The sequence below is a fragment of the Callospermophilus lateralis genome, chromosome 1 (genome assembly GCF_048772815.1).
Source record: "Callospermophilus lateralis isolate mCalLat2 chromosome 1, mCalLat2.hap1, whole genome shotgun sequence".
Taxonomy (NCBI): Eukaryota; Metazoa; Chordata; class Mammalia; order Rodentia; family Sciuridae; genus Callospermophilus; species Callospermophilus lateralis.
Window position 1 is genome coordinate 188,824,036 of NC_135305.1, and position 14,004 is coordinate 188,838,039.

General features: G+C 41.9%; 1 protein-coding gene across 6 annotated transcripts in view; it reads right to left on the reverse strand.

Annotated features, from left to right (window-relative positions):
• Thrb (thyroid hormone receptor beta) overlaps positions 1–14,004 on the reverse strand; it is a 369,387-nt gene that overhangs the window by 20,234 nt on the left and 335,149 nt on the right. For all 6 annotated transcript variants that reach the window (XM_076842915.1, XM_076842909.1, XM_076842902.1 and 3 more), the window contains exons 5-7: positions 9,809–9,909; positions 4,665–4,812; positions 1,838–2,043 (exon numbers count right to left, since the gene is read on the reverse strand). In XM_076842915.1, coding sequence (XP_076699030.1) covers positions 1,838–2,043; positions 4,665–4,812; positions 9,809–9,909 — 455 coding nt within the window. The remainder of the gene's footprint in view (positions 1–1,837; positions 2,044–4,664; positions 4,813–9,808; positions 9,910–14,004) is intronic.

Here is a 14,004-nt window from a genome sequence, read left to right on the forward strand (position 1 = left end):
AGTGCTTAACCACTGAGCCACATCCCCAGCCCTTTTTTTGTATTTTATAGAGAGACAAGGTCTCACTAAGTTGCTGAGGCTGAACTTTTGATCCTCCTCTCTCAGCCTCCCAAATTGCTGGAACTGTAGGCATGTGCCACTGTGCCCAGCTTTTCTGAAAGTAGTTTCTAAATGTTCATTATGACTGACATGTTTGGGCAAAGGAGGGATTTAGGGGTATGGTTAGGCAGGACTCTATCTTGCTAGGCCCCCAATACATGGAGTGGGGATGCACGATGAAGGCGTTATGAGGCTGCCCCTCCAAGGTGCTGTGTCTTGGGAGGCTTCTCAAGTTTGTGCAGGTGGCCAGGGAGGAGCATGGCTCTTGGAGCCTGCTGTACCTGCCACCACCACATACTAGCTGTGGGAACGTGGACACATCTCTTAAACCTCTCTGCCTCTGTCCCCTCTTCTGTAAAGTGGGGATGTCCTCTGTGTCTACCTGTAGGGTTGGTACAGGGAGTAAATGTATGCAAAACCCTTCGAACAGTGCCTGGCATACAGTAAGGGTCATGTAAGGCTTTGCTAAATGTTGCTGTTAGTGGGAACCATTAACAAAATACTGCTATTGTCCTTTCATTACAGCCATGGTTTCACAGCAGGTGGATTAGGTGCAAGCTTTTTCTTTGCAAAAACTTACTCTAAGGTTATTATGATTTTAAAAACACTGTTGCATTAAAATGTTGAGGGACAAGCCCAATGATGCCCCTGTATCTGCTTGTTCAGATGGGCAGGCACTTGGATGTTCCCTAGGGACATGGACTCACAGGATATCTGATGCCAGAGCTTGGCCTGGTGCTCAGACAGGGCTTCGTGTCATAGCTTAAGAACAGGATCAGTGTCCTGAGATGGTGAGTCCATCTAAAGAGGTGGGCAGAGAGCGTGGACTTGGAGTCAGAAGTTCCTAGTGGGCTTTTGGGCCCAGTTTGCTTATCTAAAAAAAAAAAAAGGGGGGCTGGTGATCCCAGCTTAATGTCAAACACTATGATAAAGTCTAAATGAGCAGTGGGTGGGGAGGGCTTTCACAGCTGCCAGCTTTTAGAAAAACATTAAATGCCAATATTCAAGGGTCTAGAAAAGTGTCCTTTTCCTACACACCTGCCCTTTGTCCCTACTTCCTTATTTTCATTGTCTTCCATTAATTTCTTTAAAAATTTTGACTTCTAGAGGGCTGAGAATGTAGCTCAGCAGTAAAGCACTTGCCTAGTGTGGGCCTCGGGTTTGATCCCCAGCACCCCAAAATAGATATACAACAAAATTTTTGACTGACATAACTTTTTTTCTTTGTGCTGATGATGGAACCCAGGATTTTATAGGCAAGTGCCCTATCACAGCCCCTGGAACCAACTGACATAAAAATATATTTGAGGGATGGAACTAAAGGCTATTCTAAAGGGGAATGGTCTTTGGAGCAAGCTTAAGGATTAAGAATGTATACAGTGGGCACGTGAGGGAAGCAGAGAATGGGGACAGGGAAAGCTGGCAGGTCTTGAAGTTTACCAATGAGTTGTTCCAGGACAGGCCTCATTAACGGCAAAAGCAAACTGAGGCCAAAGGCCAGAGAAACTGCTTTGGAACTCAGTGAATCACAAAGAGTAGATGGTAGGAGAGGCCGTTATGTTTCACATAGGCAGACTGCAACTTGGAGGCCAAGAAACTTGCAGAGCTGGGATTCAAATCGGGCCCATCAATAAGATGGGACAATAATGGCCACATCCTTGAGCTATGGGAACGAGTCGAGTTGAGATGGAAAATACCTGGTGTGTAGGTGATCCGGAGCCGTGGAAGGAAGCCTTACCAGGAATTTCCGTTTCTGCTTCCAGTGGCTGCCTTGGGCGTTGGTTGCCACGTGGGCTTCGGTGACGGTTTTGATGAGTTCCCATTCCTCATCTGTGGGCTCCGGTTTGTGCCCGATGGATTTCTGCAGCTCTTCCCGCCGCCGCTTCTCCCGGTTCTCCTCTATCAGCTTCCTCTTGGCCAGCCTCTTGCTGTCATCCAGCACCACTGGGAGGGAGAGAAAGATGAGACCTACAGATGCTCCCAGGACACAGGGCACCCCGCATGTCCTGGAGCCTCTGGGAGAGGCCACTGAGGCACAGATGGCCGAGTAAGGGAGTGTGGGGGTCACATGGAAGCATTTTCTCCCTTGGGTAGCAAAGAAACATGGACTAGCCATTGTCCACCATCATCCCGGGAGCAAACTCAATGCCCAGGCAGGTTCTCAATGTCCTGAGGGAACTTTGAACCCTGGGCACTACAATGGGACAGAATATAGCTCTTGCAGAGAGGTGTGATCTATACTATCCATAGGGTCACAGGCACATCTGTCTAGCCAATCTGAATTCACTCTCAGGATTTCTATTCTCTCCACTTCCCTTAAAAAAACTTCAGGTTAAGGAAAATGTTCTGAAGCAGTAATAGGAGACTCCTAATTCCTTCCTCAGAAACAAACAAACAAACAACAAACAAACAAACAAACCCCTTAAGGGCTAATTGGAACATGGCTGGATCTCACAGGTATTCCCTATGCATTATTTTCTATTTGATCACCCCTCAATGGTAAAGAACCTAGTCTTTGGAATCTAGAAGGACTTTGGTTTGAATCCTGACACTACCACCATTTGGCTGTGTGACTGCTGGCAAGTGACAGGCTCTCTGAGGTTTCATTTCTTCTTATGTGAAATGGAATTAATAATACCCACTGTACAACATATGCAATGTGATAATCAGTAAATGTAACTACAACCTTTCTTATTTTTTTTTGCATAAATGATAAGAACAGGTAATAAGAAACCTCTATTTCTGTGGTTAATTTCTAAACCAAAACCATTGCACAAGAATATCAGTGGAATGGAAAAGCTCAGGTCTTATATTCCAGAGTCAGTATTTTTAGAATTGGAAGAGGCATTAAATGTTATCCAATCCAGTTCATGGCCCAGGGTTCCTGACTCCAGTTCTACAACATCATTTTTCTAGAGCTGCTTGAAGACTTGGCAGGGAAAGAAAAGAAGCAGATGTAACAGGAGGAGGGGAACTGGGATACCTGGAGAATGCACAAATAGAATATCAAACCCCAGATGATCTGGACTGGATTTTCAAAGTCATAAGCATTTACAAATGCAGACAAATGTGAATGAGCCCTGTTACATCATTTGGTTCATTTACTAAAGGGTAATAACACCTATAGTCCCATTTCCCAAATGCTCCCAGTGTGCCAGAGATTGCTGCATTTGATATACATTATCTAATTTAACCCTGGATACAACCCTCAGAGGTAGACACTGATTTCAGAGAAGGAAAACCTGAGGCTGTATGCCACCAGCTAGCTAGTGGCAGTTGTGGGACTTGAACAGAAGTTTTTCTGCTTATAATGCCTGAGCTTGTAACATGCCTTGTGAGCAGGAAGAGACACTCAAAACTTATTTCTACAGTGGGATTAACACTGAGTTTTTTTTAACCTCATAAATTTTCAGATCTTCCCAATGAAACCATGAAATAGATGTTCAGTAATAACGGTTCATTGTAGTGACACATTTAAGCATTTTGTTCCAAGTCAATCATATTCACACATTCTTACTGGGCATATTGTTGGCAAGGGCTAAAGTCTTTAAAAGATAAGGAACATTCGCAGCCAGAGGTAGGGATTAACTCAGGATTTCCAGCCTAACACCTTCACCCAGCCCTCTTCCTTTTTGGAAGGTTCTCTACCCTCTCTTATTGAGCAAAGTGGGACATTCTGTGGATTTTTTTTTCATTTCTCCCGAGAGAATTCTATTTATCATAAAAACATAAGCCATGAGTATTTCCTCCTGTAAAAGGAAGCGTTCTTATTGCATTATCTTTCCTCAATTTTTCCTTTTAACTAATAGTTGCAATCACTCATGGATGTGCAAAAGTTAATGGCAGTTGAAATCACTGATACTGAAGCCTGGTGGAAGGAAAGCTGCACATGCTGAGTGACACAATTACTCTTTTTAGGATTAATTGAAGTGACTGGTACAAATCCCTTGCACAGTGTGGGGAGGAGAGACCCCCCAAGGGCTAATCTTATCACCATATGCTGTGGCACTTGGAAAACTGGGCAGGACAACTTTGGCTCAAATGTCTTTATGGCTAAAAATACAAGCAAGCCACTGAGAGATGACTCATGCAGTAGCACTTGACTGAATTCTCCAGAAATTCTTGAACATGTTTTCCACCAGTGCCCCATCTCCAAGAATGCCCGTAATGTAAATTCCAATTTCTGCTTCTGAAAAAAATAAGGGGATGAGTCGCCAGGGCTCTGAGCACATGAACCCTGGGTATGAGAAGTTACTGATCAAGGTCAGTGGACAAGACCCCTCCTTTGTAATGTGCTGCAATCTGTTGCTGCATGCACAGCAGGGATAAATTTAACCCCTTTCCTTCCCCCATCTTCTGGATACTTTGAGAGTTGATAAGACGGAAGTAGGATGGCTGAATTCTACCTCCACGGCTCCCACATCCCCCTCAGAGCTAAGCCTGAATGGGAACCAGGTTCTGCACACAGGGGTTCCTGCTTGCTTTTCTGTCTGGTTGATCTTGCACCAAACCCTTCCCCAATCAACACTCCTCAAAGAGGAAGCAAATGAAGATGATCTACTTACAATCTGTTGCCATGCCAACATAGATGCATTTCTTAAAGCGACATTCCTGGCACTGATTTCGCGTGACTTTGTCTATAACACATTTTCCTTCATATTTACAGGAATAGGATGGATGGAGATTTTTCTGAATTGTTCTTCTAAAGAAACCCTACATGAAAAAGAAAAACCTCAGATAACAGTTTCATATTTTCTAGTTAACGATTCTGGAATTTTGGATCCACATAACTCTGAGATCTTGTTTTGGACCTTAACCCGTATTTGGGTCTCTAGCTCTGCATCCTCAAATATAGGATGGCAGCCCCAAAGTGAACCCCAAGAGCTAAAGGAGATGTCATAGGATTGCAGGGTCAATACTTTTTTTTTTTTTTTTTGGCCACTTATTCAAGGAAATGAAGCTAATAGGAGAATCTAGCACTTGTTTTTATTATCTATACATTGAATAATATAAATTATTTCATAGGGTGTTACAATGATATTGAATTTAAGCTATGGGGGACTTTAGACTGGGGATTAAAAGAGCTGAATGCTTTTGAGACTTGTTAACAATTACTTGTTAATTAAGTAGATGCATTAAGTGCCTTTAGAAATTTAGTTTAATTCTTGTTTTGAGATGGCCAATTCTTTTAGCCTTTCAAACAACAGCACTTAGAAGAAAATTCTGGGTTTTCTATCACATTTCCCCCATAACTCGTTTCTTTTCTTCATTGTCTGTAGACATACACCCACAAATTCAATTTGTTTTTCCTGTCTGAAGGATGCTATTCAGTTATAGGGTTGGGTGACTTACATAACATTCTCAAGGGGATTGTACGGAAGCTTTCTGGACATGATTCTGAAGTCTTGGCAACTGTACTCTAAATTGCAGGAACTGATAATGGCAGCACTCATTGTGAGGGCTACGTTGCAAAGTGCTGTGGACAGGAATGTCCTTCTGTCTTCCCTATAACCCTGGGGGGTGGGGCTGTACTCTTAATGTCCCCATCATTGGGATTAAAAAACTTAAGACTCAGATAGGTTCAGTAACTTGCTTCACGGTAAATTCATGCTGAAACTTGACCTGCAACCCAGGAGTTGTAATCCAAATCTTATTTTGCTTAACTGCTTACGTGATATGAGATGACTTTACTGTATTATTTGAATGAACAGAATATCACTAGTTCCCTTCTCACTTGCCCCTCCAAAACATTTCTTTTATCTGTCTTGGCAGACTGGCAAGTTTGAAGGAGTTCACTGCTGAAACTTAAAGGGGGGGGGGCTCTCCCTTTGTTAGAGACATGGTGGGACGGAAATGCCAGCTTCAGCCCACGTTTTTGTTATCCTGGGTAATTTTCTCTGGCTTTGGTGACGTCCATATGCCCACTTTGCATATTCCTCAACAGACACAAAAGCGCTTCCTTACAATGAAAAGGTCCAACATAGGACGTTATGTTGGCAAAGCAGAAAGAAAATGACTGAGACTTATAGGCTTGAGTTGGGGGCCTGTGTGTAAATCCTGTACTACTTGCATTGTTCACGTTCATGAGGTTCTGTGAGGTGAATATGCAGTTACAGGAACCATGGAATCACACACGGGTCAGCTGGGTGAGAGGGCAGCAGTGTTGCTGTTCAGGGTGGGCAATTCCTGAATAGTGTCAATGTCAGAGCATGTCACAGAAGTGAAATGTAAGCTGCGCTACAACCCCCACCCCCAGGGAGGACAGAAGAGGGCTAAAGAAACCCAGAGATTACAGGCAAGATGCAGGGCACAGGCTCAGTGGCAGAGTGCTTGCCTAGCATGGGTGAGGCACTGGGTTCAATCCTTACACCACATAAAAAACTAAACAAACAAAGGAAGGCATGCTGTTTATCTATAACCATAAAAAAAAAAAAAAAAAAAAAAAAAAAAACCTTCAGGGCACAGACTGGAGGCCAACACAACCTGTTTTCCTAGAGGTGGGAAAGTCCAAGATAGCCAGTGAGGATGTGGACTGGGCCGCTCTGGACAGGCAGGTGGTTTCTCCATAGAAAGCTGGGGTGACCCTTTTCTCCCTCATGTTCTTTCTGATGCCTGCTCCAAGGATAGGACTGGGTTGGGGGCATCCTGAAGAGTCAGCACTAATGAGTGGGTGAGGTGTGAAAGCCGGAATAAGGGGAGCCCCACTTCTCCCCAAGGGCCATTCTATGCACTCTCTAATGGGATGGGTGAAATAATTTCGACTTTGCCTATTCTGAAAAAAGGCTGGTGGTGCCTTGCTACACCCATCATTGCGCCATCTTTCCTGCGCCTACATTTGATGACTTTTCTTGGGTGCTTTATGGACCTATTTCCTTTTATACCCTCCTGAGCTATAATAAGGCATACTTTCATAGGATGATGGACCACTTCATCTCAGTTAAATATAAGGATGCTTGGCCTCTTCATCTTAAAAAGTGACAAAAAAAATCAACTCTTGGGGTTTTTTTTTTTTTTTTTTTTTTTTTTTTTTTGGTGTTAGGGATCAAACCCAGGGCCTTGTGCCCTAAGGCAAGCACTCTACCAACTAAGCTTATCCCCAGCCCACAAAAGCAGACTTGAATAGAAGATCTTTACAACAGTCTACTTAAAAAATCCTTTTAGGGATGCTAAGCACTCGCTCTAAGCTAAACCCCCAATCCCTAAGTCCCTCGGTTCAACACTCAGAGCAAAATAATGACAAAAGCCTTTCTGAGGTCTTATGGAATGATGACGTATTTCATTGGTTTGTTGGTGAGCAGAGGTACCTTTTTTAAGAAGTTTCAGTACATCCTGAGAAGATGGACCTATTTCTTAGTGGTCTGAGATGATGCGCCAATCAGTGACATCGGGAGCTGAGTGTTACCCTCCTAGTTCAGTATTTGGGAAGCTCTTAAGCTTTGGGTCTCTCTTAGAAAATAATTGTGGAGCAACATATTTTTTTTTCTACAAAAGATGCATTAACAACTGGCACAAGAAAATATCTCCAAAAGATTTTACTTTTGTTAGAGCAAAAAAGGACAGCGTTCTACCCCATAGAAAAAAATAGCATGTTTAAGCAATATGTGAAGCATAGCTTTGGGAGAAAAAAATCTTTTGCCATTCTTAAAAACTGACCTTCTCCCAATTTGTCATTACCAGCTTGCCCCCATCAAGGAAGGGAGGTAGTTTCAGAAGCAGAATTCTGGTGGAGATACAGGCGTTGAGAAAGCTGCCTTTGCTACATGATCTGTGTGTGTGTGTGTGTGTGGGGATTTAACCCAGGAGCACTTTACCACTGAGCCACATCCTCAGCCTTTTATTCTTTTTTCTTGAGACAGGTTCTTGCTAAGTTGCTGAGGCTGGCTTTGAACTTGTCATCCTCCTGCATAATACCAGGTGTGCTACATGATTGTTTTTTAAAGAAACCTTAGCTGAATCAAGCCCCAAATATCCAGTGGTTTTGAGAAATGAGGAAAGTTGGTTTTATCAAGGCAGGGACATGGGTTAATAAGCTCAGTTCGCCCTTTGTTTAAGTCAATTGCTGGTAATGCATTTAGTGCTCTATAAGGCATATTCAGTCTGGAGAGTCACTTTGGGGAGTTAAGTATTAAATGGAATTTTCATTAGATTCTCTCCCAGAATTCAAAATTTGCCATATGAAATGATTTAAAAGAGTTTCAATGCTGCATAATCAGTCAGGTAAAGCCTTCTGAATTGAGGCTAATTGGTGGTGGTGGGAGGGAAGGCTAGTTTCAATTACTGAGTTTTTGGAATGAGAGAATGTTACATGGTTTTATGACTTTCAAATCAAGCCAATAAAACTGTGCTTTTAAGAGCCTACAAGTCTCCTAATTAATAAATAGCTAGGACTTACTTGTAATTAGCTTCATGAAATTCCTTAAGATGTTATTTTCATGGACATAATGGCAACCTTCAGCCCAGTCTTTGTTAAAGAACTACAACATCCAGATCAAAGGGGTCAGGATGAATGGAAAGTTATGTAACAGGGTCTCAAACAACAGTGTTGCAGATAAAAGGCCTTGGGACTTTAGGGGATGTATCATGTCAACATTATAAGCAGAGTTCTAAGCATTTCCAAATTTCATGCATGGCAAATATTCCACCAGGGCAGTGGAACACCACACCTTGGTTGTTAATGAACTAACGTGTTAATTTTGGGGGTTAGCAGGAGGAGGAATAGGGTATTGGAAGAAGAGATAAGGTGGGTGAAGATGGAGTTGTACAAATTTTAGTTTACATATTGTGATAATTAAATTTCAGATATAAAAAAGATCAAGAAAATTTGCAAGTCCCCAATTTTTAAATATATCTTCATTTATATTGCATTAGCTGAATGAGGGATATAGCAGTGGCTTTAGCTTTTTTATGATAGACTATTTTTCTAGGCTAGGTTGTCAGGCCAAAAGATGTTTTCCATAAAGATTAATTTTGTTGACAAAGATTCTAAGTAGGCAAATTTAGGCTCGCTTTTGACTGTTGATTACTGGTATGTTCTTGTCAAGGATCTTAAGAAAGGTCTGCAGAGAATAAAATTAGTCTGGCTATCCATCAGGTATTTAGTACAGCCTTTACAGAAAGCCACTTTGGATAAATTTCAGAACATAATTGAGTCTAAGAAGCCTTAAAGATATTTCCTAATGGAACTCTTAAAAGTGGATAGATTCATGCAGATGAACGGTGGAAGCAGCCTGCGGCAGAGCAGACCCTGTCTCCTCCAGTACTGCAGATAAAATGGGAGGAGAAATGGCATTTTCTTGGGATAGAAATGCATTAAAAAAAAAAAAAACTCACAGTAAAAGCTTAAAAATTTTCATTTTCTTCCTGCTTTAAAAATACTTGGAGAGGTAAAGAAACCAGATGTCACACTCTCACAAAACTTCATGTAGTTACTTACAATTTGGTGAAATAGTTTTTTTTAAAAAATTGTAGATGGATATGATCTCTTTATTTATTGAGGATTGAACCCAGCGCTTCACATGTACTAGGCAAGCACTCTACCACTGAGCCCCAACCCTAAGAGTTCAATTCTTAAATATGTCAAACATGAAGAGCAGCACCAGACCCCTGGTTGGTCACAGGCCACGAATGCTGGATTTGATGTTAATTGGGAATTAACACAGGAAAGGATCAGAAATGGTACAGCTGAGTGCTGGGGAGCCAGGGTGCTTACCTTGCAGCCTTCACACGTGATGCAGCGGTAGTGATACCCAGTGGCTTTGTCACCACACACGACACAGAGCTCGTCCTTGTCTAAGTAGCTGGGGATGTATCCTGTGAAAGAGCGCAAAGAGGAAACGGTCAGTCCAGATCCAGCACAACTAAGGTCATGTGACCAGAGACAGCATGAGTTTCCCAAGAGGACCCATAGAAAAGACAATAAATCCAAACAGTAGCTCACACTTGGAGAGTGAACATCAACCCTTAGAAACAGGTTAGACCACATCTGCTGTTGGGAGCCTGTTGGAGCCAGTGAGTCAAGTAGAGATGCTAGGATCTGAGACTCCTGGAGTGCTCCCACATTCTGGGTAATAGTCTCTTTTCACAAGGCTTATTTCAAAACTTCTCTTAACAGCCACCATGTTGGGAATGGAACCCAGACTCTCATGAATGCCAGGCAAGTACTCTACACTGATTTATATCCCCAGCCTTGTTGTTAAAAGGCTTGGTGCACTTTGGAGTAGAGGTGAACTTGGCTCCATGGTTGGAAAGGTCCGGGGGATCTTTAACCACTCCTGATGTGAGGACAGTGGCTTCTGGGGGTTTACTTTCCACAGGGCCACTAGAAATTGCCAGCAAAGATTAAAACATAGAATTTAAGTAGAAGGAATAAGACCATCTAAAAAAAAAATCTGGTAAATTCATAATACACAATTCAACATTACTGGGTAGTATGGAGTAATACAGGCTCCATTGACCAAGGAAGGAAAACCCAACTATAAGTCCTTCGTTAGTGTCCTTTATTAGTTGAAATTTATTGATCCAGGAGGGAAAAAGTTTAAAAAACAGACAAAACCCGCCTGCTTGCCCTCCTTCATATGGAGAAGCAGCTCACACACAAGAAACTGCTTCAGAAGGGCAAGCACAGCTCTGTACACAGTAGCACTTCATCATGGAAGCAGATGGTTTCAGATAAGACCAGATAATCAAGGCATGATTCATTGGGGTGGGAAGAAGGGAGAGGCCCAGAAAATGAATTTATTCTCCTGACGCTAGCTCTCATGAAGGTCTTAGACTTGGTCAACTTTTCTTAGTTTTAGTAAAAATCAGTTGAGTTGAAATGACCATAAGACACTCTCTATTTTACCATGACATTTTCCATAGACCTTTATTAAAATAGGTCACTGAGGGCTTACTCTCCACAAACGGGAGGAAATGAATCCTTTTCATAATTTCTTAGAAACTATTTTGCTCAGCCTTTAATTTAGAAAAGATGTTACTTCTTAGGAGGTAGATAAATGACTTCAAAGAGATTTGGTAATGTACAAATTATATTTTTAAAATATCACGGCTCCTCTTGGTTTACTTTTGCATCATGCAAACCATGACTCATCTATTGAGTTCACTTCAAGGTTTTCAAAACTCTCAAACTGTTTTTCCAAGGAGAATTCTGGGAGGGATCTGGGCAGGAGGAGGAGCCAAAATGCTGTGTGTGTGATCATGAATCTGACAACATTGAGTATATACTCTGTGCTAAGCACTAGGTAGGTGCTGAGAATATAAATGAATAAACATGGTTTCTTCCTTTGGGAAGTGTAGGCAACTTGGTGGTTGCTCTAGCTCTGGTCATTCATCAACGAAAGAAAAAGGTGAAAATGAAGGAAAGAACATGAGAAATGGAAATCCACTGGTATCTCACAGTGAGAGACATCAGTTCCCACTTAGGAGGATGGTTTTAAACAAAAATGACAAGTGGTGGAGAGGATGGGTACTCATGTGGTGCGCACACATCTACTTGTAAAGTGTAAAGCAATTTAAACAACAAAATAACCCAATTATTAGAACAAGCATCTTCCTTGTAAAGGCAGCACATTTATATACACATTTGATGGCATCAGGAGAGCTATAGCTGGACTACTTATACTTTTCAACTGTGTATCCCTGAGCAAACAGAATGTTGTTCTTGGTGTTCATCAGCTTGGCATTGCTGTGACAAAAATTCCTGACAACAATTTAGAGGGGGAAAAGTTTATTTTGGCCCACGGCTTCAGAGATTTAAGTCATGAGCAATGCACTCCATTGCTCTGGGTGGGAGATGAGGCAGAACATCATGGCGGAAGGTCAGTGGAGGAAAGCTGCTGTGCTCATGGTGGTTAGGAGGCAGGAGAGATGAAAGAGGGGCCACAAGGAAGATGCATACTTTTAAGGCATGCCCCTAGGGACCCACCGCCTCTAGCCACATCCTACCTGCCAATAGTCATCACCCAGTCAGTCCATTCAAACTAGGGTGGACTGATTAGGTTACAGCTCTAATAATCTCTAAATATTCCTGCATTAGCACAGGAGCTTTGGAGGGACACCTCATATCCACATTTATAATACACGTCTGAGAACTTTAATGATCAGAGCTTGAGTTGCCAAAATTCTGGTAAGTCGCCATCTCTCATTCTACCAGCAGGACACCGAGGATTTCTTCCTCTCCTGCTTAATGATTTAGGTGGCCACACCATCTGACTTTTAGGATTCTTGAAAGTCCTGGAATTTGGGACTAACTCATTCAGAGTGGGATGGACTCCTTTCATATTCTGACAGGGAATAGGTGGTTTGCATTATTTCCTATTTTCTTGGTGGGTGGAGGTGATCAAATGTCTTTATTTAAATCATCAAACCTTGTTCAGAAATGTCGACCTGAGTTGGTGACAGTTACTTACATGATAACACTAGTGCACCCCACCCGTCGCTTTCTTTTCTCTAAAACAGTCACAAATAATGATACATCAATCGTTATACCTTAAGTCCATTATTCATCCTTAAATAACATCCCACACCTAGTGACTGCAGAGAGGGATTCTCCTCAGGTAACTGGGTACGCTTGGCAACATCGCATGGTCACCTTTCTCCCAGAGAACTTAGCCACTTGTTGCTGTTAAATTTTGCTGATTCCTTTTCACATGCACCAAATGAGTCACATGCTGGCCAATGTGCCTGATGAAGGTAAAATGCACATACAACACTAGCTCTCCTGCTATAACATATGGACACTACTGGGTGTGTCAGTGTTGGATTCTGTCTAGACACAGTCCTAAAGCTACACTGTTTGTTTTAAGAAATGCAACCATGCTTTGTCCTAGGTAATTGCTTAAAAAAAAAGCCTGATTAAGAACTCCCCAGAAGAAATTAAGACCTCTTTAGTCAGCTTTTCATCACTGTGACCAAAACAATTCAGAAAGGAAAATTCTATTTTGGTTCATAGTTTCAGGGTTCCATGTAGGATCAACAGACTCCACAGCTGTGGACCTGAGATGAGACAGAACTTTATGGTAGAAAGTGTGGCAGATTAAAAACTGCTCAGTTCATGGCAGCCAAGAAACAGATACTTCACTCACCAAGGACAAAATATAAACGCCCAAGGCACACCCCCAGTGACCTACTTCCTGTAGCCATTATCCTACCTGCCCCGTTAATCCATATCAGTGGATTAACTTACTGACTAGGTTACACCTCTCAATCTAATCACTTCAGCTCTGAAAATTCTTGCATTGTCCTACACATGAGCTTTTATGGGACACCTTATATCTAAACCATAACAAGACCCATAATGACATGTGATAATTCAAAACTGATGTATTTCTCCGGCTCTTATTTGCTCGTATGCATTACTTTTCCAATGAATGAACTATGCTGTCACTTTATTTAGCATATTTTTATGAACACAGACTACTCAATAAAGGACTTGGGAATTGCTTTTAGTTGACATTTGGCAATGTCTAATTGCTTAGTGTAAAATAGGTTGACATGGTAAAATAATTAAGAGATAATTAACTCATCATGTATATAATTCAATGGCTTTTAACATATTCACAGAGTTGTGAGACCATCACTGCTGTCAATCTTATTTTCATCAACCCCAAAGGAAACTCCATACCCTCCTTCTTCCATCACCTCTAGCCTTTCTGCTCTAGGCAAACCGATACTCTGGTTCCATAGATTTGCCCATTCTGGACATTTTGTACAAATAGGATCATACCATACATGGTCTTTTGTGGCTGGCTTTTCCCTTAGCAGAATGTTTTCAAGGTTCATCCATGTTTCGACTAACACTAATTTTTAAAAAAATGATTCTAAGAGGGAATTGGAGTGTGGAAGGGGAAATTACCCAACAAATGGTAAGCTTGGTTTGGGGTTTAGACTAGATTCCATGCTTTCTCC